This window comes from Hemiscyllium ocellatum, chromosome 17 (assembly GCF_020745735.1).
Source record: "Hemiscyllium ocellatum isolate sHemOce1 chromosome 17, sHemOce1.pat.X.cur, whole genome shotgun sequence".
NCBI classification, from domain to species: Eukaryota; Metazoa; Chordata; class Chondrichthyes; order Orectolobiformes; family Hemiscylliidae; genus Hemiscyllium; species Hemiscyllium ocellatum.
In genome coordinates, this window is record NC_083417.1 from 30,418,326 (window position 1) to 30,443,934 (window position 25,609).

The window sequence follows — 25,609 nt, forward strand, 5'->3', positions numbered from 1 at the left end:
ACCCATACCCCCACATTTACCCCTTACCTAACACTACGGGCAATTTAGCTTGGCCAATTCACCTGACCCGCACATCTTTGGACTGTGGGAGGAAACCGGAGCACCCGGAGGAAACCCACGCAGACACGGGGAGAACGTGCAAACTCCACACAGTCAGTCGCCTGAGTTGGGAATTGAACCCGGGTCGACAGGCGCTGTGAGGCAGCAGTGCTAACCACTGTGCCACCGTGCCACCCACGTTGACTAGGAATCCCGTGCAGTGAGTAACTCATCTAATCTACTTGCCCAACATCTACCAACAACATTTTTTTAAAAAAAAAGGTAGAAATGTAAAGGAGGTAAAACAAAACAAACATAATAACAGGACAGAATTTATCGAATACAGAGAGTTAGAATTAGGTTTATTGTCATGTGTACTCAAGTAACAAAAGAACAGGATTACAGTGAAAAGTGTATGTCACCAACACCTGGCACCATCATAGGTATAAAATACCTTGGTACAAAAACTTAGAAAAAATAAAGAAAAATGTTATATTATTTATATTTATAATGCAGCGCAAGTTAAAAAAATAAGTAAAGCTAAAAAAGATAAGACATTTCTATAAGAGCTTTCATGTGATCTGACTGGGCTCCACTGGTTCCCGGCCAGTAGACATCTTTACTCCTGGCGTGCTGGCTGCCATCCTCACTCCACTGTGGCCGCTGCTAAAGCATATGTCTGCCTGGGAGAAACATTTAAGCACAATGTACAAATTCTTTGAATGCTCTTTATTGGTATTCCTGGTTATTAGCACAGCATCCAGATAAATGGTGACCTGGGGTAGACCCTGTAAAACGTCCTCTGTAAAAGGGCACAAGCTGATGCCCCCAATGGCAGTCTCATATATTGGTATGAAAACTTCAGGGTATTAATTGTCGCATACATCTGGGACTCCTCATCTAGTCATAATTGCAGAAATGCTTGGCTTACATCCAGCCGTGTAAAGGATAGCCTGCCTCACTCCGGTCAATTTTGCGCACAGGTCCTCTCTGCAAGGGATTGGGTATTTATCCAGCTGCAGGAAGCTGTTTACCACTTGCTTGAAATCCCCACAAAGGCAAAACAACCCATTTGCCTTCAGAATCAATACGACTGGTGCTGTCCATTCTGCAAACTTGACTGGTTTAATGATTCCTTCACTTTTGAGAAGATTTGTAGTGCAGGTTGAGATTCTGGATGTAGGTTTGCTCGCTGAGCTGGAAGGTTCATTTCCAGACATTTCATCACCCTACTAGATAACATCTTCAGTGGGCATCAGGCGAAGCACTGTACATGATTCCTGCTTTCTATTTATATGTTTGGGTTTCTTTGGGTTGGTGATTTCATTTCTGTGGTGATGTCATTTCCTGTTCTTTTCTCAGGGGGTGGTAGGTGGGGTCTAACTCGATGTGTTTGTTGATAGAGTTCCAAGTGGAATGCCATGCGTCTAGGAATTCTCGTGCGTGTCTGTTTGGTTTGTCCTAAGCTGGATGTGTTGTCTCAGTTGAAGTGGTGTCCTTCCTTATCTGTATGAAAAGATACCAGTGAGAGAGGGTCATGTCATTTTGTGGCTAGTTGGTGTTCATGTATCCTGGTGATTAGTTTTCTGCCTGTTGGTCCAATATAGTGTTTGCTACAGTCCATGCACAGTATTTTGTAACTGGCACCAGTTTTGCTTGGTGTCTGTATAGGGTCTTTCAAGTTCATTAGCTGCTTTTAAGTGTGTTGGTGGGTTTGTGGACTACCATGATGCCAAGTGGTCTGAATAGTCTGGCAGTCATTTCCAAGATGTCTTTGATGTAGGGGAGAGTGGCTAGGATTTCTGGAAATATTTTGTCTGTTTGTTTGGGTTTGTTGCTGAGAAATCAGTGGATTGTGTTCATTGGGTACCCATTCTTTTTGAATACCTGGTGTCGGTGATTTTCCTCTGCTCTGCGTAGTTTCTCTGTGCCGCAGTGTGTGTTGGCTCATTGAAATAATGTTCTGATACAGCTTTGTTTGTAGATGTTGGGATGATTGCTTCTGTAATTCAATATTTGAGCCATAGGTGTTGTTTTCCTGTAGATGCTGGTTTGAAGCTACCCGTTGGTTGTTTGCTCAACTGTGACATCTAGGAATGGCAGTTTGTTGTTGTTTTCCTCGTCTTTAGTGATTTTTTGCCAATAAGGGTATTATTGATAGTCTTGAAGGTTTCCTCTAATTTGTTTCATTTAGTGATGACATAGGTGTCATCCACATAGCGGATCCAAAGCATGGGTTGGATGGTCGGCAGAGCTGTCTGTTCGAGTCTCTGCATTACTGCCTCTGCTAAGAACCCTAATATCTGAGATCCCATGGGCATTCCGTTGATTTGTCTGTAGGTTTTGTTGTTGAAAGTGAAGTGTGTGGTAAGGCATAGGTCCAGTAGCTTGACGATACTGTCCTTGCTGATGAATTTAATGGTGTTTGGTGCATGTGTCTTTGGGTCTTCTAATAGTGCAGTCAGTGTTTCCTTGGCCAGGTTAATATTGATTGATGTAAACAGGGCTGTTACATCAAAGGAGACCATTATTTCATCCTCTTCTATCTTACTGTCTTTGATGGTCTTCAGGAATTCTTCACTTCCAAGCCTCCGGATTTCTACTTCTGCTCGCAAAACAATTGGCACTAGCCAGGTCTTGCAGAATCGTGGAATTGCTTCCTGGTCAACATGTAAGGTGGCCTCAGCTCCTTCGATAATCCCTAGACTTTCCTGAGAAACTTCCTGGTATTTAATTAGGATTTCACTCAGGTAGCCATTTTCTAACTGAAGATTAATCTTTCTCAACCAATTCCACCTCATCAAGCTTGGGCCCAAGTCTTTTACTACAAATCAGTGGTAACTACAACAACTGCTTCTCACAGGAGACTAGAACCAAAGTTGTACCCTTAAGCTGTAATCAAGTAATCATTCTCAGCTTGGAGGAGCACTTACGCAAACTTAACGGTTGGAGTAAAGAGCAAATCTTGTTAAAGACTGGTTCTATAATCACTGATGCAGCTGAGCTGGTATCAACCTCCATTAGAACTGGGTGACCATCTAATGAGATGTTTATTTTTTGATTGATTCTGATTAGGATGTTACTAAGCAATTTAACTACTCCAAACCACATGTAGATGGACTTTCCAGGGTGTGCACGTTCTTGGTTACTGGCTTACAAGTTCTCTTACTCCAGTAAGGTCTCATTGGACTCCTTTGGTGTCTCAAGTTCACATACCGCCAGCAACTATAATGGCTTGCTGGCTTGGATCCTGAAGAACATTTTAGCCATTTCACAGAGGCAGACCATTGTTTTGGGTTCTCCTGTGGGCTGACTGAGGTTTCATCTGCTCAGGGTACATCCTGTGGGAAGCTACGCAATTGCCTGCACTCAAGTGGTATTCCCCAAGCTCAGACAGGTGAGGGTGTCCATTTCCATTGGGATATCCTTAGCTCAAATGCTCCATTTGCCACATTTTTATTTAATGACAAAGCCAGTTATGCCTGTTTGAAGTTCAGCTGGGCTTCAGCTAGTAGGTACTTTTGCATGGTTATGTCATTAATCCCGCATATCAATCAGTCTCTCAGCATCCCAGTAAGAGTTAACCCAAAGTCATACATTCCTCTGCCAGTGCTCTAAACCATCAAAAATTCTGATATGGGCTCCCCTGGTTCTTGAACTGCCAAATCAAACTGATAAAGTTTCAGAATTAGAGGCAGCTTGGTGTTGTAATATTCCTTATCAAAATCTGTCAATTCTTGAAAGGTTTCAGTGCCAGATGCTTCAGTGAAAGTTAGGTCCTAATAAACTAAAAACTCTGAGTCCATCAGCAGTCAGAAGAATTACTCATTGCTATTTATCTGCCCTGAAAAATAACTCATTTTTTCCACATCCTAGGCCCAAGCTTCGACAGTAGGATTGAACAAGTCAAGTTTCCCAAATAAAGATGTGAAAGAGGAATGCGTACCCCAGGTCAAAGACAATGGTTGCAAATTAATTTACTTTAGGAATGTATCATTTTCTCTCATCACCACTGAAATAATGACGGGATACCAGCCTCCGTGAAATTAAGTTACCTTTTACTTGCATGTGTGGCCTGACTCTGACCAGCTAGCTCACAGCCAGTCCCTCGAGTAACGAGAATCCCCGAGGCTCCTATTTTTTTTTTCCTTTTCTTTTTTTTCCTCAGAGTGAACAGAAAGGCTCCTATTTATTTTTTTTGTGATCAAACAGTGAAGGGGAGGGACACTTGTTTTTTTTTCCCTAACTGCAGTAGTGTTTATTTTTCCCCAGCACCAATGGTGTGTTTGTGCAGGTGTGAGACACAAGGTGCACGAATCTTTATTCAATTTCCACCACCACGAAGATAGGAAAGCACCCGGGTGGCCAGTGACAAGCAGTGCCCTTCACATCAAAGGGCAATGCTGTGTGATCAAACAGTGAAGGGGAGGGCAGGGACTAAATCAAAATAGAGTTGGAGGGGGAAATGATGCACTCCACTCCCTACGGCACCCACCTCTCCCTGAACAACTCCAGGGTGTTGATGGATACCGCGTGCTCCTTCTCCAAGGACACCCGGGCTCTAACGTAACCGCGGAAGAGGGGCAGGCAGTCGGCCCTAACGACCCCCTCCACGGCCCACTGCCTGGATCTGTTTAGGAAGGCTCCTATTTATATCCATCAGCCAAGACTCCCTGATTGGTCCTGTTAACCTGGGCCAATCAGGGATCTCATACTTATTGAGATCCACCTGGCCAACCTTATTCCAATCACTACATGTAGTATGTAGCTTATTGCTACAAACCACAAATCTGCAAAACAAAGAGTCTCAAAACTAGAAAGGATTAGAATCTGTAATTTTTTTAGATATAGGCACACATTTGAAAAACATTAGTTTGTCATCTGGTCAAAACCCAAATTGCAGTATACTCACTTGCAATGTATATAGACAAAAAGAGTCCAGCTGATGCTAAGCCACTGAACATATGGAACAGAACAAACATGAGGAAATCCACAGAGATAGAAACTCCAATATGCTGAATAATTGATAGAATTAGCGAGAGAATGAATGTATTTCGGCGGCCCAGGCTATAAATAATAATAAAAAAAAGCCAACATTTAGTAGTTTGACCTCATTACATAAAGTCTTCCTCAAAACTTACAACTATAATTAAAACCAAATTTGAAAATTGGCTGCAACTTCAATTCTTTGTTTGGGCCGAGCTATTCAGACAACCCATTTTCCTTCCTTGATTTCAATAATGTGCAAATCTCTAGCTCAAAATATACGTGTAGTTCAAAAATGGAGAAGTTCTTTACATCAGTGCTTACTAAGGAAAAGGAATCTGACAATGTAATCATAGAGACTAAAATAGTGGAAGCACTGATTAGATGTGAAAATTGATTGGGAGTTGGTGGTAGTTGAAAGGCTGGCTATGTTTGGATCATGAAAAATCATCTTGTCCGGTAGCTTGCACCCCAGGTTGCTAATCAATGTGGGTTTGGAGATAGCAGAAAGGCATCCCTTAATTTTTCAAGCTTCCCTAGTTAAGGAGCAGGTGCCAGAGGACTCACATTAGCAGATTTGATACCTTACAGCCTTTCTTGAATAGCAGCAAGTACTACTTAATAACTATAGGCTAGTTAGTCCAATATCAGGGACAGATACAGTTTTGGCATCCTTAAATTAGGAGAAAAAAAAAGAAACAGGTACCTGGAGAGCTTTGAATCAATTAAGGACAATCCAGTTGAAATAATTCAGCATTTTGAGTAACAGAAGTTGAAGAAGGGAATGCAATTGACATTTTTAGGAGGAATTTATGAAAAGAATTGACATGGAAGTACATAACAATGTGGTTAACAAAACTGAGGCTTATGGAATAGGAAAGGCCAATATGGAAATATGATTGATTTAAGATTAGAAAGCAATGATTTTCAGTAATGGCTGTTTCTGTTTTGAACCACAAGTTGTGCCACAAGGGTCAGTGTTCAGTTGGAGCTTGGAAGACACTGTGGAACTCCAAAATTGAACAACTATACCCAACTTAGAGGTATGGTAAAAAGATAGGAACGATGAGTTGCCTATAACAGGACACAGATATATTAGCAGAATGTTATTTAACAAAGAAGTGAGAGATATCCTCAGCAGAGGGACAGAGAGAAGTAATATAGTTTTAATGCTCTAGTTCTAAAAAGTGAACAGTAATTGAGGGTCAGCAGGGGGACATGTGGCATAGATTCTCAAAGGTGGCACAACATATTGGAGAGAATGGCCAGCAACATACCTGGAATTTCTGACTTCCTAAATGGAGACATCAAATACAAAAGCAAGATATATTATGCTAAACCTACATAAAGCTTGAGTTACACCCCTACAAGGTGATCAGTTCTAGTCATATTTCAGGAAAGATCTAAAGGTTCTTGAGACAGAATGCAAAGGACATATGCCAAATAGTGAGAGATTTTGCTGAGGGTTGAGGGGTGTTGGAAAAATATTATAAGCTTCGGATGAAAGTGCTGTTGTCCTTGGAACAAAAGGAGATTGAGGGGATATTTATAGGACCAGACAAGATTATGGCAGCCTTAGATAAGAAAGAAAGAAAGACACTTCACATTTGCTCATGGAGCAAGGACTAAGGGACATAGATTTAAGATTCTGGACAAAAGAGGACTCGGAGAAAATCAGAAAGAACCTTTTTATGCAATAAGCTGGAACATGTTGCCCCTGGTGGTGGTGCAAGTGAAAACAATGATACTGAAAAATGTAATTGGACGGGTACTTAAACGAAATAAATCTTGTAGGACTAATTGGATTGCTTCATGCAGAGCCAGCATGGATTCAATGGGGAAAATAGCCTCCTTAGCCATAAATGATTGAAATGACCTGAAAGTTTCCCTGCAAAAAGAAAACGTCATCTTAGAATTGCCCATCATGCGAATCTACTTGTCTTCACAGAAAGGATGCTAAAATAATTGTTCACTGGCAGATTGAAGTATTGTATCAATTCTGTTTTCAAACACAACATTTATAACACCAATAATGGTTAAAAATTGTTGGATGAACTTGGTACTGTATGGCTTTTGTAATACTGACAAACAAGTTGCAAATCAGTCTAAAACCGATCAACTGTGTACAGGATAAAATTGTGTCACTCCTGTATCATGATTCTCAAAACAGGAGGCTCTGATGTAATGACATTGAAAAGAAAACTTATGCATCTAGTTTTATAAAGGTTATAGATTTTGCAACACAAAATGCACATTCCTGAATATTATGCTCACTATATATCACAGAAAACCTAAGAGGTCAAAAGCATGAAATCACAATAGGGAAAAAAAAACAACTTACCGGTCAGCAACAGATCCTAGGGTTAAATATCCAACAGTCCAACTAATCTTGTGGCTCACTTGCTCCAGTGGAACCTTCCAATAGTTCTTACAAACCAAGTTCCACTTTAAAAAAATTAAAAAAGGTTTAATCCCAATAACAATATATTTTTCATATCCAATCTTGTCTGTGTAAAAATCCAAGTAGACCAATATTTATACAGAATTTTGTGGTTATGATTTTGTCATTACCAAAAATCCTATTATGTAACAGTCATTTCAATACTTTGATCTCTTGCATTTGCACACAAAGTGATTAAATAGAATTCCCTCCAGCTATTGTTGTAAATTTAATTTTAAAAAAATCATTTTGAATAGCAGTCAGCTCATCATTTCATGTTTTTTCTAAAGCCCATGCTTCAAATATCAACGTATTTTCTCTGCATACATATTGCAGGAACTGTGGAGCATTTCCACTATTTATGCAACACTTGGAATAAAGTATTTTGGAATACCTAAGTTGAAGAATTATTCTACTATTCAATGTCATTTCTAAGAGAACACGTTATTTAAAAAGGTGTGAAATTATGGTTTTCATTTAATTTGGCTCAAAGCATTTTTCTGAACCACCGATAAAAGGTGTATCAAATACTCACATCAATACACTGGATATTTACATCATGTGCAGTGTTTAACAAGTGTATTCTGCACTATAAACATCCTACAACCAGTTAAAAATTTTGAGCATCTTGCTTGCATACATACTAAACATAATTGTCTGTTGTGACAGCCTTCTAAGTGAAAAAATTAATCCTTGAACGCATGGTACAATAACTAAAAATTGACATGGATTGCACTGTAGCTAACTTGTGTAGGTAACATTGAATATATGCTCAGTTGGTAAACCTGCAGGAGGAAATAATGTGATGTACTGTCAGTATGTACACTAAGTATATGCAAAGCAGACGAGTCACTGGTTGTACAAACTACTCTCTTCACAGAACAGGTTAAAGTGTTGATGCCTTTTAAAAGTGACTGGAAAATGCTACAAGATAAACTGTACTACTCATCATTAAAATGGACAATAAATGGTCATTACTGTACATCCCAATGAGGTATCCAAAAGGTATGGAGGTGCTTTATGTTCTGTCATTAATGCCAAAAAGTCTAAAAATTTTAATCACAAATTAGACTTGAAGCTTCTCATTAATAATAGCAATTTTTGTTATAATTGTATTAGTTTAACAACTTACATTGCATTCTAACAGCTGATATCTTCAAAGCAAATTTAATGAAACAGAGGATAGTGTTAAAAATATTTGGCCATTGACTTAGGAGGGACTCAGCTTTGATTTTATTCTAACTGGAAAACTAGACCACTTGAAATTATTTAAAGCAGCATGGATGCTCGAACATACTTTAGAATCTCTTGTCCAGTAATAGTACAGCAATCACCCTCATCAACACCAATGGCCACATGGAGTATGTAGAGAAATTGAATTCACAGACTGAAATCGTAGAACTAATTTCACAATATGAAAAAGGCCATGTGGCCAATTATGCCTTTGCTGTGATCAACAGTTTTTTGAAAAAGCTTGGCTGCTTGGTGGATATATCCTTGGGACAATTTTATGATCCAGCTAATGGTATTACAAGTCAAATTTCAAAGTGAAACCGGTTTTGTAAATCAATTTTATTGTTGATTTGGTTACTACAGTGATTAGTCAGTGAACTGTTGCCAATGTTCTTTAACCCAAAAACACAAGTTATTTTAATTGAATACCAAAGAATCATATGTGTACATAAAAGACAATTTAGAAAGACCTAAACATAAACAATAATTCAAAGTTTCAAATTATTTCCCAGCAATATCTGGTATGACTTCTTCAGCACAGTTGTGAAGTCAGTGTTGTACAGCAGGGAAACAGACCCCTTGGTCCGACTCATCCATGTTGACCCGATATCCTAAATTAATAGAACATAGAACATAGAACAATACAGCACAGAACAGGCCCTTCGGCCCATGATGTTGTGCCGCACATCTATCCTAAATTAAGCACCCATCCATGTACCTATCCAATTGCCGCTCAAAGGTCGCCAATGATTCTGACTCTACCACTCCCACAGGCAGCGCATTCCATGCCCCCACCACTCTCTGGGTAAAGAACCCACCCCTGACATCTACCCTATACCTTCCACCCTTCACCTTAAATTTATGTCCCTTGTAACACTCCGTTGTACCCGGGGAAAAAGTTTCTGACTGTCTACTCTATCTATTCCTCTGATCATCTTATAAACCTCTATCAAGTCACCCCTCATCCTTCGCCGTTCCAACGAGAAAAGGCCGAGAACTCTCAACCTATCCTCGTACGACCTATTCTCCATTCCAGGCAACATCCTGGTAAATCTTCTTTGCACCCTCTCCAAAGCTTCCACATCTTTCCTAAAGTGAGGCGACCACAACTGCACACAATACTCCAAATGTGGCATAACCAAAGTCCTGTACAGCTGCAACATCACTTCATGACTCTTGAATTCAATCTCTCTGCTAATGAACGCTAATACACCATAGGCCTTCTTACAAGCTCTATCCACCTGAGTGGCAACTTTCAAAGATCTATGTACATAGACCCCAAGATCCCTCTGTTCCTCCACCTGACTAAGAACCCTACCGTTAACCCTGTATTCCGCATTCTTATTTGTTCTTCCAAAATGGACAACCTCACACTTGGCAGGGTTGAACTCCATCTGCCACTCCTCAGCCCAGCTCTGCATCATATCTAAGTCCCTTTGCAGCTGACAACAGCCCTTCTCACTGTCCATAACTCCACCAATCTTCGTATCATCGCAAATTTACTGACCCACCCTTCGACTCCCTCATCCAAGTCATTAATAAAAATTACAAACAGCAGAGGACCCAGAACTGATCCCTGCGGAACTCCACTTGTAACTGGGCTCCAGGCTGAATATTTACCATCTAACACCACTCTCTGACTTCGACCGGTTAGCCAGTTTTCAATCCAATTGGCCAAATTTCCCTCTATCCCATGCCTCCTGACTTTCCGCATAAGCCTACCATGGGGAACCTTATCAAATGCCTTACTAAAATCCATGTACACTACATCCACTGCTCTACCCTCATCCACATGCTTGGTCACCTCCTCAAAGAATTCAATAAGACTTGTAAGGCAAGACCTACCCTTCACAAATCCGTGCTGGCTGTCCCTAATCAAGCAGTGTCTTTCCAGATACTCATAAATCCTATCCCTCAGTACCCTTTCCATTACTTTGCCTACCACAGAAGTAAGACTAACTGGCCTGTAATTCCCGGGGTTATCCCTATTCCCTTTTTTGAACAGAGGCACAACATTCGCTACTCTCCAGTCCCCTGGTACCACCCCCGTTGACAGTGAAGACGAAAAGATCATTGCCAACTGTACTGCAATTTCCTCTCTTGCTTCCCACATAATCCTAGGATATATCCCGTCAGGCCCGGGAGACTTGTCTATCCTCAAGTTGTTCAAAATGCCCAACACATCTTCCTTCCTAACAAGTATCTCTTCTAGCTTACCAGTCCGTTTCACACTCTCCTCTTCAACAATACGGTCCCTCTCGTTTGTAAATACTGAAGAAAAGTACTCATTCAAGACGTCTCCTATCTCTTCCGACTCAATACACAATCTCCCACTACTGTCCTTGATCGGACCTACTCTCGTTCTCATCATTCTCATGTTTCTCACATACGCATAAAATGCCTTGGGGTTATCCTTGATCCTATCCGCCAAGGATTTTTCATGCCCTCTCTTAGCTCTTCTAATCCCTTTCTTCAGGTCCCTTCTGGCTATCCTGTATCCCCCCACTGCTCTGTCTGAACCGTTTCCTCAACCTTATGTAAGCCTCCTTCTTCCTCTTCACTAGACATTCAACCTCCCTCGTCAACCAAGGCTCCCTCACACGACCATTTCTTTCCTGCCTGATAGGTACATACATAGAGGACACGTCGTATCTGCTCCTTGAAAAAGTTCCACATTTCCACCACATCCTTCCCTGACAGCCTATGCTCCCAACTTATGCTCCTCAAATCCTGTCTTACAGCATTGTAATTTCCCTTCCCCCAATTGTAAAATCTACCCTGTTGTGCGCACCTATCTCTCCATAACCAAGGTGAAAGTCACAGAATTGTGTCCATCTCTGTGTCCGCAAGTATTCCCTGTCAGTGCTACCTTCTCCACAGCCTCCCTACATTCTTGGACATCCTGACAAACAGCTAGCTTACTTGCTGGACTACAAGTCTGGATCCCATCCCCCTGCCAAATTAGTTTAAACCCCCCCGAAGAGTGCTAGCAAACCTACCCCCCCAGGATATTGGTGCCCTTCTGGTTCAGGTGCAACCCGTCCTGTTTGTACAGGTCCCACCTTCCCCAGAATGCAGTCCAATTGTCCAAATACCTGAAGCCCTCCCTCCTACACCATCCTTGCAGCCACGTGTTCAACTGCACTCTCTCCCTATTCCTTGCCTCACTGTCACGTGGCACCGGCAACACCCCAGAGATGACGACTCTGTCTGTCCTAGCTTTTAGCTTCCAGCCTAACTCCCTGAGCTCTTGGATGACCTCCCCACCCCTCTTCCTACCTATGTCGTTGGTGCCAATGTGTACCACGACTTCTGGCTGCACACCCTCCACCTTAAGGATTCTGAAGACACGGTCCGAGACGTCTCGGATCCCGGCACCCGGGAGGCAACAAACCATCCGAGAGTCTCGCCCATGTCCACAGAACCGCCTGTCCGTCCCTCTAACTAGAGAGTCTCCTATAACTAGCGCTCTCCTCCTCTCCCCCTTTCCCTTCTGAGTGTCAGAGCCAGACCTCACGCCACAGACCCCGTCACTGAACACACCCACTCAAATACCAATCACTTACCTTCCCGACCAGCTCTGCGCTCCAACCTCACTTCCGCCCAGCTCGCGCCGCTCTCTGCGGTGAAAAGACTAGTCCCATTTGCTAGCATTTGGCCTATATTCCTCTAAATGCTTCCTATTCATGTAGCTATCCAGACACCTTTCAAATGTTGTAATTGTACCAGCCTCCACCACTTCCTCTTGCAGATAATTCCATACACGCACCACCCTCTAAGAAAAAGTTGCCCCTTGGATCCTTTTTATATCTTGCCTCCTTCACTTAAATCTATGCCCTCTAGTTTTGGACTCCCCCTATTCTGGCTTGGCTATTCATCCTATTCAAGGCCTTCTTGATTTAAAAACCTCTATAAAGATTACCCCTCAGCCTCTGACACTTCAGGGAGGATAGCCCTCTCAAGTTTCACAATATTCTTCCTATGGCAGGGAGACCAGAATGGAGAGCAGTATTCCAAAGTGGCATCATCTTCTATACTCAAGACACTGATCAATGAAGGCAGGTATACCAAAAACCGGTGACTTCACTTTCAACGAATCACGAACCTGCACAATGTCACTTTGCTCAGCAACACATCCCAGAGCCCTACCATTAAGTTTAAGTTCTGCCCTGATTTTCCTTCCAAAATGCAACATCTCACATTTATCTAAATTAACCTTCATCTGATATTGCTTGGCCCATTAACCTATCTGATCACGATCCTGTTGCACTCTGGAGACAACCTTCTTCACTATCCATGATACCTCCAATTTTACTGTCATCTGCAAACTTAGCAACCATACGTCCTCTATTCGCATCCAATCATTCATGTAAATTGCAAAAAGCAGTGCACCCAGCTTCAATCCTTGCAGCATACTTCTGGACACAATCCTCTGGTCTGAAAACCATCTTGTCTCCTACCTTCAAGGCAATTTTGTATTTAAATGGCTAGTTCTCTCTAGATTCCATGTGATCTAACCTTACTAACTAGTCTAGCATGCAAAACCTTGTCAAAAACCTTTAAGTACATAAGGACAGCCAGCACTCTGCCTTCAATTTTCTCTGTCACTTCTTCAAACCAAAACTCAGTCAAGTTAGTAAGACAATTTCCCATGTACAAAGTCACGTTGACTTTCCTTAATCAGTTCCTGCCTTTCCAAATAAACATAAATCCTGCCCCTCAGAATGCCCTCCAACAACTTACCCATCAACTCTTTTTCTCCACGGGTGCTGCCACACCTATGGAGCTTCTCAGATATTCTGTTTTATTTCACAACTCCAGCATTTGCTACACTTTGCTTTTATTCCAACAATATCTGTTTCAGATACTGTAAAGACTGTCATTTTTTTGTATTTTTTATTGTAGTCTGAAATGGGAAAAGATCAGTTTTAAATATCAAGGATTACTGAAGAATCATAACACTTGTTTAAAAACCAAGTAACCTAACACTCATTGTCAAATGCTCTTTATAAAGCCCGTTTGAGCAGCACTGGATAAGGTTACTGCAGACAAGCTTGCCAGATGGTGTGTATGAATTGAATTGCAGCCAGCCAGTCTTTTCCTCAGGATAGGGGAGTCAAAACTAAAGGACATAGGTCCTGTTTAAATCTTTACCCTAACATCCTAAACTGAAGAGGCAACGTTTTCATGCAGAGGGCAGTGCATATATTGAATGAACTGCCAGAATAAGTGATGGAGGCTGATATAATTACAACATTTAAAATGCTTCTGAATGGGTTTATGAATAGGATAGGTTTAGAGGGACATGGGCCAAATGGGACTAGATCAATTTAGAATATCTGACCAGCATGAATGAGTTGGATCAAAAGGTCCATTTCTATGCTGTATATCTCAGTGACTCTATAACTACTAGCTGATTGGCCTATGCACTAATGAACAATTATTGATGACAAAGGCTTTCCTGCTTGCCAGCTATGGTCTGATTCACTCTCAGGTAACTGAAAAGCTTGGGTTGTGAATGAGATAGCAAGAAACACCAGACTTTCACAAGCTTTTGAGCCATCTACGTTCTTTGAAGTAAAACAATTTTAAGGTGAAGGAAACCAGCTTGTTTCTCCTTCGGTAGTTGCTGTAAACTGTGACTCTTAACTCTTAAGTCAGAAACCTTTGTAAATTCAGTCCAGTCGTCTTGTACCACCTGCAACATGTGAAAGCATCTGGAGAAGGGTGATCAAGCAGCACCATTCTAAACTGCACAAGAATAGCCTCAGCAAACCGATGAACAGGGACCACTAAACTTCTTTTTTCAGCCTTTTCCTCTGCCCATTAGCATGTATATTAATAATATCCATGATTATTTTCCCCCATCTATATGTGCATACACAGGACGTGTTTATAACAGGACTAGAGTTTTAACTAGTAGAGTTAAATGCCCGAATCATAACTGTTTACTGTGGTGCAAGTTTATTTATTTGTAATAAATAGTAATTCTTCTATAGAATAGAAACCTGGCTTTGTGATTTCCAACAACCTGGGTTTAAAAGACAGGAAAATTATAAGTTCTAGATACATCTTAAAATCTTTAACTTTAATGGTAGGTCTGGGAATATCAAAGCTTGATTTTCAGTGTGCTACCCTAATGGGGTTTAACAATACTCCAACCTAGAGAAATATTCACTCCTATCTCAACTCTTTAAAATTTCTTACTAAACTGACTGTTTAGTTTTTCTTTCCGAACTGCCGAGTTTTCTTTCCAGTTCTGCTGGCTTGATTTCCAAAACGGAGCACTTTATTCTTCTGCTTGCATACGTCAGAATGTGGATGACCCCTACTGGACAAGTTTGTGTTCCTTCTTTTCTGCTGCCTATTTTAATTAATTATTTTGTATACATGTCGGCAAGGAGGAAATAGTTTATACTTTATTACTGTGGACACTCCACGGCCTCCAGCCTCTTTGGGAAGGACACTTTCAGGTCCTCCTTACTACCCCAACTGCTGCTAAGGTTGCCGAGCATTCCACCTGGGTTCTTGCGAGGGGGGAGATGATGAAGATAGAACTTGCCCTGCTGTGTGGACTTGCCATTGCCAGCACTGTTGCACAAGAAGGGACAGTTTACCTGTCCGATCCTGAGCAACCAGAGATTGTGTACTAACTATGCCAAAAAAAATCCTTGCGTGCCAAGAGACTAAACGTTACTAAGAATGGCTGTTGCAGTGGTCAACTGCATCAGAAGGATTGAAGAGTCCATTTACAGAACAAGTCTAAATGGTCTTTACCCTGTGAAGATGTCGTGTGTCAGTTTGATTCCAGTTGTGCTATGGACAACCCTGGTAAGCCTTGCTCCCATTCAAATAGGTCAAGCCGCAAAAGAAAAGATAAGGAAATGTTATTTTTCCACTAAACATTTGTTTCTTCAAAGTCACAATAGAATATTTGGTTTCAGCAAAAAACTCTTTGACCCCTTTCCCCTCCTAAAGCGTTTACTGGACACAACATTTCTTTTGAATATTACTGGGTTGGGAACCCCGTTTTTATAGAGAGAGAAGTTGAGGACTTCTGGGGTTGGGAACCCTGTTTTTAAAGGGAGAGAAGGGCAGGAACGTCCTCAGAGTCTAAAACCCTGATTTGGTTGGATTGGCGTTGTCTAAATTAATACCTAAATTGCTCGATGAGAAAGAAAATATCATGATATTTTATACCGAAGGTTTTGAAGGTGGAGGTAGGGGAGATTGGGGCTTTGGCTCATGGTACAGCTGGCTGTTCAATATGGTAATGTAGGCTGCTATTGTTTTAGTTGGTCTTTTTTGTTGGCATTGCTATTGTTAAGTGTATTATTGTTAAACTATTAGGATCTATTAACAGCATTGGTTCCACCTAGAAAATGCTTCTTCTCCATTTAGATGAAGATGAGGAAGCGCCATTGCTTGTCCCTAGTCCCTCAGTTGGGTTAATCTGATCTGTGCCCTCACATTTATAGTGTGGTCATGGAATGATCAAAAGGGGAAGATGAGGATCTAAAATCTGGATATGAGTTGTTGTCAGGAACAACAAATCTATGCAAGCTTTTATTAATAACAAAATGAATTTTTAATATAAAACAACATAACAAAATGGCTTCAGGATTAAGACTGTGCTAAAATGGTTGAAGCTGCATTCCTGTTTTGCTGAGCTGGCTGAATTAAAAGATAAAGCAGACAACGAAGTCTTCATAAAATGAATCATAAGACATTAACTGACCACTCTGACTAACCTTGAACTTGCAAGCATGAGACATAAGATGTGTGAGACAATACTGTTTCCCAGGAAAGATCACTGGATTAACCTGCTGTCCATTATGTCACCTTATCACCTTGATTGGTTTTCCTTTGCAGTTAAAGTTATCCTGTATCTTAAGAAAAATATAAAAATGGCTTATTGTTCAAATTCAATGGTGCAGAGGAACACAGAAGCTGTAAATCTCTATTGCTGGACAAACCTGTGTCCGACGTCATAATAAACTGGTGAACCTTGCTAAAATAGACCGTACTCCTAGTGATTCTTTTGACCGATCTCGGAGTTGAGAGGCCCCTCTTGGGGGGTGGGGGCTAGATCTTCACTATGAAAATCCAAATTCGAAAAATAAATGATATCTTATACCCCTTTATTAGACAAATGTGCTCAAATTGCTGGTGCACCACAATGTTACGTTTCAAAAGTACTCAAACCCCTCAAATGTTGTTTAAACAAGTGCAACATGGGCTTTCTTTATTTTCTGTCTTCCATAAGAAAATTGTTTTTGGTACACAAATCATAGAGATTTGCTACCCAAAAGATCATAGTTACAATCCTAGTTGATGTTACTACTGAGAAAGTCAGATCCCAGAATGAAGTCTAGCTTTATAGATTTTTTTTCTGTTAATTTAACATGGCTGTCTTTCACTGAACATAAGCATGCAATGCTGCAGATTTAGTCTCACGATAAAACACAAGTTTATTATGCAAATGAAAACAAATGTAAAATAAAGGAAGCTAAATATAACTTTGGAAGACTTTAAAATACATAAAACAAAATTCCATGTACTCCCCAACATCATTAGTTTACACTTAATAAATATCCATATATTCCTTTCCTATCAAATCTACATGTTTGACATAACTGCTTCTCAATCAGTTCTGGTCCTGTGAGCGGAGAGGTCTTTTTTTCTTGACCATTCACAGAGATCTTAGATTTTCTCAGCTTTAGATAACGATTGCAGGTTTTTAACGAAATGCTCCCTGGTCAGGAAATTTCAAGCAACATTTTTTATTGAGGTAACTTCTTCCCCTAACAGCTCTGAGAAAATACATCTTCATCTGACTTCAGTCAGATCTCCTTAAACTGCCCAAAACCATTCCAATCTTTGAGCTTTCCCCAAGCTAAAACTAATTCTCAATTAAACTAAACACAAAAGGTGACTAATATCTTACAATACTTTTTCTCTTCCCATCATGGGTGGATGATAGAAGCACAATCATGATAAACATCCATGTTGGTACTTCAAATGTCGCAACCTTCATGGCTATCTACCATAGAAACAGAGGATAGGAATAAGAGTAGGCCATTCAACCCCTGGAGCCTGCTCCACTATTCAACATGATCAAGGATTATCATCCAACTCTGTATTCTAATAGAGAGTCAGAGTCATACAACAAAGAAACAGGTCATTTGGTTCAACTTGTTCATGCTCAGATTTTCTGAACAAGGTCCATTGGCCTGCATCTGGCCCATATCCCTCTAAACCTCTTATCCATCTATCTATCCTAATGTCTTTTAAAAAGTTGTAACATAACCTGCACCTACCATTTCCTCTCGCAGCTCATTCCATATACGAACCACACTGTGTGAAAAATGTCTCTCTCAGGTCCTTTTTAAATCTTTCCCCTCTCACTTTAAAAACTTATGCTCACTTTTGAATTTCCCCACCCTAAGGAAACCACCTTGGCTATTCACCTTATCCATGCCCCTCAGGATTTTATAAAGCTCTAGAAAGGTCACCACTTCAGCTTCATATGCTCCAGGGAGAAGAGTCCCAGCTTGTCATGGTGATGTACAACATGAAACAGACCCTTCGATCCAACTTGCCCATGCTGACCAGATATCCTAAATTAATCTAGTTCCATTTGCCAGCACTTGGCCCATACCCCTCTAAATCTTTCCTTTTATGTACCCACCCAGATGCCTTTTAAATGTTGGAATTGTACCAGCCTCCACCATTTCCTCTGGCAGCTCATTCCATACACACACCACTCTTTGCTTGAAAGAGTTGCCCCTTAGGTTCCTTTTAAATCTTTCCGCTCTCACCATAAACCTATACCATCTAGTTCTGGACCTATGCCTCACAACACACAACACATTCAACAACAAACAAATCAACGACACACCCATGGGCTCACCCATCTCTGGACTCATAGCAGAAGCAGTAATGCAAAGATTAGAACAAACAGTCTTATCACAAATTCAACCCAAACTCTGGGTCAGACATGTGAATGACACCTTTGTAATAATTAAAAACACAGAAATAGAGAACACACACTGGATCATCAATGCCACACTCACAGGAATCCGATTCACTAGAGAGGAAGAAAAGGACAACCAACTCCTATTCCTAGATGCTATGGTACAGAAAACACCAAACGGAGAATTCACCACAAAGGTATACAGGAAGGTCACATACACAGACCAAGTCCTGAACTATGAAAACAACCACCCCAACACGCACAAAAGAAGTTGCATCAAGACACTATTCAAAAGGACCACAACATACTACAGTACACCAGAACTGCAAAAAGAGGAAGAACACCTATACAGTGTACTCGCCAAAAACAGATACCCCTGCAATTTCATCAACAGATGCCTAAGGGAAAGGCAACGGAATGAGCACATGCCGCAACCCAAAGGACTAGCCACACTACCATGCATCAAGAGCATTTCCGAACTGACAGCCAGACTACTGCGACCACTAGGACTCATAACAGCACACAAATCAACAGTCACCTCAGACAACAACTCACCAGGACAAAGGACCAGATACCGAGCATGAGCAAAACCAATGTAGTGAACAAAATCCCATGCAAGGACTGCACAAAACACTACATAGGACAAACAGGAAGACAGCTAATGATCCGCATCCATGAACACCAACTAGCCACGAAACAACACGACAGATATCCTTAGTAGCCACACACTCAGATGACAAGCAACATGAATTCAACTGGGACAACACTACTATTATAGGACAAGCCAAACAGAGAATAACCAGGGAATTCCTGGAGGCATGGCATTCATCCACAGATTCAATCAATAAGCACATCGACCTGGACCCAACGTACCAGCCACTGCATCAGACAGCTGGAACTGACAACCGGAAACGGCAGATACAAATCACTATAAATGCCGGAGGAAATATCACAGAAGCGCTTCACAGGAGGCTCCCAAGTACTGAGAATGTCACCTATAGAGGGGACGAAATGTCTGCAACACAAATTCCCAGCTCGGCGAACAGAACCACAACAACATACCTTGTGTATTTACCCTACCTATGCCCCTCGTGATTTTACAAGCATCCATAAGGTCAACCCTCAGACTCCAATGCTCCAGGGAAAACAGCTCCAGTTTATTCAGCCTCTCCCTAAAGCTCAAACCCTCCAACCCTGTTAACATCCTTATAAATCTTTTCTGAATCCTTTCAAGTTTCATAATATCTTTTCTATAGACCAGAATTGTGCACAATATTCCAACTGTGGCCTAACCAATATCCTCGAGGAGAAAGTGAGGTCTGCAGATGCTGGAGATCAGAGCTGAAAATGTGTTGCTGGAAAAGCGCAGCAGGTCAGGCAGCATCCAAGGAACAGGAAATTCGACGTTTTGGGCATAAGCCCTTCATCAGGAATCAGGCTAACCAATATCCTGTTTAGCCACAGCATGACATCCCAACTTCTATACTCAATGCTCTGACCACTAAAGGAAAGCATACTAAATGCCTTCTTCATTATCCTATTTAGCTGTGACTCCACTTTCAAGGAACAATGAACCTGCATTCCAAGGTTGCTTTGTTCAGCAACACTCACCAGGACCTTACCATTAAGTGCATAAGTCTTGCCCTGATTTACCTTTCCAAAATGCAGCACCTCACATTTGTCTAAATTAAACTCCATCTGCCACTTCTCAGCCTATTTGTCCATCTGATCAGATTGTGTTGTACTCTGAAGTAACCTTCTTTGTTGTCTACTACCCACCTTCAATTTTGGTGTTATCTACAAACTTCTGAACTATACCTGCTCTGTTCATATCCAAATCATTTACATAAATGAAGAAAAGCAGTGGACCCAGCACTGGTCCTTGTGGCACACCACTGGTCACAGTTCTCCAGTCTGAAAAGCAATCCTCCACCACCATCTTCTGTCATTGACCTTTGAGCCAGTTCTGTATCCAAGTGGCTAGTTCCCCCTGTATTCCATGTGATCTAACCTTGCTAACCAGTCTACCTCGAGGAACCTTGTCAAACGCCTTACTGAAGCTATCCTTGTAACTCAAACTCTCTCATTTTGATAACATCCTTGTAAATCTTTTTTTGCATCCTTTTCAGTTTAGTGACATCCTTCCTCTCACATCGCAAACAGAATTGTACACAGGACTTCAAAATGTGGCCTTGCCAAAGTCTTGAGCATCTGCAATATGGTGTCCCAAATAATCCTACCCTCCTGCTCCATATCTCTTGACCCCTTTTGCCACAAGACCTATATTTACCTTCTTTTGAAAATAATGTTTTGGTCTCAACCACTTTGTGGCAGTGAATTCCAAAGGCTCAAAGAAATTTCCACTTATCTCAGTCCTAAACGTTTTAACCCTTATCCTTAAACTATGACCCCTGGTTGTGTACTAACCCCTGCATTCACCATCAGAAACATGATTTCTGCATCCAAGTTCAGACTTGTTATAATTTTATAGATTTCTATGAGATCAAACCTCATTCTTCACGATTCAATTGCTCCTCATTCATCAAATCCACCCCTCCACAAATCAATTGGATAAACCCATACTGCTTTGCTTCAACTAGCAAGAGCATCCTTCCTCAGAGAAAAGTGAACAAACCTAAAACAATATTCTTGTTGTGGCCTCAACAATTCCCTATATAATTGCACTAAAATATCCTTGCTCTTGTACTCTAATGCAGTTATTATGAGGCCTGCATACAGTTTGGCTTCTTTACTGCCTCCTGCACCTGCACACTTATTTTAAATAACTGGTGTGTGAGAACACCAGGTTTCATTGAACATTCCCCTCTTCCAATTTACAACCATTTAAATAATAATCTGCTTCCCTGGTTTTGCAACCAAAGTGAATAATCTTACTTATTCACATACTGCAACTGCCATAACATTTGCACATTTTCTCAGCCTGTCCAAATCACACTGCAACACCTCTGCATCCTCCTCACAGTCCATCCTTCCACTCAGCTTTGTATCATCCACAAATTTTGAGATGTTACATTAAATGCCCTCATCTAAAATTATTGACAAATATTGTGAATAGCTGGGGTCCTAGTACAGACTAGAGTGCAGTATCCTTCAGTACCCAACTTGTCACTGCTTGCCATTCAGAAAAAGACCCATTTATTCCTATTCTTTGTTTCCTGTCTGTTAACCAATACACTATCCCCAGTCCCAATCCCAGCAGGAGCTAGAAAGGAGGTTAATCTGGATGTCTTTTTTGACTGAAAGATGTGATGGGAAACTGGGGCCACCTGTACTGTGAATCAGCATTTTTAATGTTTAATACATACAATGAAACTTCAGAGTTTAAATTGATGTGCCAATTATTTTGCATATACATTAACTGCAGTCATCCACCAGGATCTTCATATCCTGCTTCAAGATTTATACGCAAATAAAAGGCAGGAAATAGAAAGGTCCATTTCAAACTTGCAATCCCACAAAACTCAGCTGGACAAACCAGCAAGGAAGAAAGAGGCAAAAATACAAACCAGTTGTGTTTAGATACTACATTTAGGTCAAAATCTAGGTCTGGTGTTAAGAATAAAACATTGAGGATAAACAGTATAAATCACTGCTGTACAGGATTAAGAAACTTTATGGTCACACAAATTAGATACAAATGTTAATAAAAAAAAAATTAGGCATTAAAAGGCCAAAGCACATGCTTGCCCAGAGTTCCACAATGATTGCATGCAGATGCAGCAGGCAAAATAGTATGTTGGCATCCATGATGAAGGACTAGAGTATGGGAGCAGGGATATTTTGCTGCAAGTGCATAGGGATAGCGAGTCTTGAAAAGATTTGTGGCTCAGGTTTAGATTCTAGATGCGAGTTTGCTTGCTAAGCTGGAAGGTTCGTTTTCAGACATTCATCACCAATCACCATTGGTAACACAATCAGTGAGCCTCTGATGAAGTGCTGATGTTATGTCCCACTTTCTATTTATGTGTTTAGTTTTCTTTGGGTGTTTGGTGATGCCATTTTCTGTCCTTTTTCTCAGAGTATGGTAGATGGCATCCAAACTTAAGTGTTTGTTTATCAAGGTCCGGTTGGAAAACCATGCCTCTAGGAATGCTCATGTTTGTCTCTATTTGGCTTGTCCTAGGATGGATGTATTCTCCCAGTCAAAGTGGTATCCTTCCTTGGTTGTATGTAGCGATACTAGGGATAGTGGCTCATGTCATTTTGTGGCTAGTTGATGTTCATGTATCCTGGTGGATAGTCTTCTGCATGTTTGTCCAATGTACTGTTGTTACAGTCCTTGCTAGGTATTTTGTAAATGGTGGTGTTTGTTTTGTTTGTTGTCTATATAGTGTTTTTTTAAGTTCATTAGCTGCTGTTTAAGTGTGTTGGTGGGTTTGTGGGCTACCATGATGCCAAGAGGTCTGAGTAGTCTGGCAGTCATTTCTGAGATGTCTTTGATATAGGGTAAAGTGGCTAGGTTTCTGGGTGCATTTTGCCTGCTTGTTGGGTTGTTGCTGAGAAATCGGCATACTGTGTTTATTGGGTACCCTTTCTTCTTGAAAATACTGTATAGGTGATTTTCTTCTGCTCTTTGTAATTCCTCAGTGCGGCAGTGTGTATTGGCTCTTTGAAATAACGTCCTAATGCAGCTTCGTTTGTGGTTGTTGGGATGATTGCTTCTGTAGTTCAATATTTGGTCTGTATGTGTTGTTTTCCTGTAGATGCTGGTTTGAAGTTCACCAATGACTGTTCGCTCTACTGTGACATCTAGGAATGACAGTTTGTTGTTATTTTCTTCCTCTTTTGTGATTATTATGCCAGTAAGGATATTATTGATGGTCTTTAAGGTTTCTTCTAAATTTGTTTCGTTTAGTGATAACAAAGGTGTCATCCACGCAGTGGACCAAAGTTTAGGTTGGATGGTTGGGAGAGATGTTTGTTTGAGCCCCTGCATTACTGCTTCTGCCAGGAACCCTAATATCAGTGATCCCAACGGTGTTCCAATGCCAACAAAGGTGTTACGTCAAAGGAGACTATTATTTCATCCTCTTCTATCTTGCATCCTGCAAAGGATGCTCGACAGTCATTTTAAACAAATCAGACTACTATGAGAAAGCAAACACACTGCTTGCAGATACCAACACTTATCAACAAGTGGCAATAGACCTGTCCCCACAACTGGAGAACCGAATCACAGCCTTACTCACAAAATTTAAGAAATCAGGAGAATTAAACAAGATAGACTTCCAAAAAAATGAAACCAGATGAATCCAACAAACCACAGATCTTTGGACCAGCCAAAATTCACAAACCAGAAATCCCCCTCAGACCCATAGTCTCACTACCTGAAATACCAATGTACAGACTTGCCAAGGAATTCCACAAAAAAAAACAAACACTCAGTAGAGGACTCACACCACTCCATTCACTCCATCCAAGAATTCCTGAACACCAAAGACACCAAAATAATGATCATCTTTGACATAACAGCCCTGTTCACATCCAACATCATCAACTTGGCCAAAGAAATACTGACTACACTATAAGAAGAACCAAAGACACAGACACCAGATACTGCCAACTTCATCAGCAAAGGCAAACATCATCAAACTAGTAGATCTAAGCCTCAGCACATACTTCACCTTCAATAACAAAACCTACAAGCAAATCAACGGAACACCCAAGCGATCACTGATATCAGGGTTTCTAGCAGAAGCAGTAAATGCAGAGACTCAAACAAACAGCTCTCCCAACCTTTGGGTCCACTATGTGGATGACAACTTTGTCATCATTAAACGAAACAAATTAGAGGAAACCTTCCAGACTATCAATAACATCCTTGCTGGCATAAAATTCACTAAAGAGAGGGAAAAAAACAACAAACTATCATTCCTAGATGTCACAGTAGAGCAAACATTCATTGGGGAACTTCAAACCAACATCTACAGGAAAACAACACATACAGACCAAATACTGAACTACAGATGTAATCAACCCAACACTCACAAACGAAGCTGCATTAGGACATTATTTCAATGAGCCACTGCACACTGAGGCACTGAGGAACTATAAAGAGCAGAAGAAAATCACCTAAACATCATTTTCAAGAAGGGTGTCCAATAAACACAGTATGCCGATTTCTCAGCAACAACCCAACAAGTAAATAAAACGCACCCAGAAACCCTAGCTACTTTACCTTACATCAAAGACATCTTGGAAATGACTGCCAGACTCACAGACCTCCTGGTATCATGGCAGCCCAAAAACTCACCAACACACTTAAACAGCAGCTAACAAACTTAAAAGACCCTCTCTAGACAACAAGCAAAACAAACTCCATTTTCAAAATACCTTACAAGAATTGTAGCAAACACTGCATTGTGCAAACAGGCCGCCAGGTTACATAAACATCAACTAGCCACAAAATGACATGAGCCACTATTATCGTATCCTTATGTACAGCCAAGGAAGGATACCATTTTGACTGGGACAACACATCCATCCTAGGACATGCCAAACAGAGACGCGCATGAGAATTCTGCGGGGCATGGCATTCTAACTGGAACTCTATCGACACGTAGAGTTGGGCCCCCTCTACCATACTGAGAAAAAGAAACGGAAATGATGTCACCAAACACCCAAAGAAAACTGAAGACATAAATAGAAAGTGGGACATAACACCAGTGCTTCACCAGAGGCTCACTGATTATGTTACCAAGTATGGTGACAAAACATCTGAAACTGAACTTTCCAGCTCAGCCAAACAGAGACATGCATGGGAATTCCTAGAGGAATGGCATTCTAACAGAACTCTATTGACAACTGTATCCAGTTCTGGTTGCCCTACTATAGGGAAGATACAGAGGCTTTGGAGAGGGTGCAAAGAAGGTTTACCATGATGCTGCCTGGACTGGAGGGCTTGCCTTATGAAG

General features: G+C 41.0%; 1 protein-coding gene across 1 annotated transcript in view; it reads right to left on the bottom strand.

The window, feature by feature from the left end:
• slc22a31 (solute carrier family 22 member 31) overlaps positions 1-25,609 on the bottom strand; it is a 73,000-nt gene that overhangs the window by 43,400 nt on the left and 3,991 nt on the right. The window contains exons 2-3 of the mRNA XM_060838334.1: positions 7,367-7,470; positions 4,952-5,106 (exon numbers count right to left, since the gene is read on the bottom strand). Of these exons, the coding sequence (XP_060694317.1) occupies positions 4,952-5,106; positions 7,367-7,470 (259 nt within the window). The remainder of the gene's footprint in view (positions 1-4,951; positions 5,107-7,366; positions 7,471-25,609) is intronic.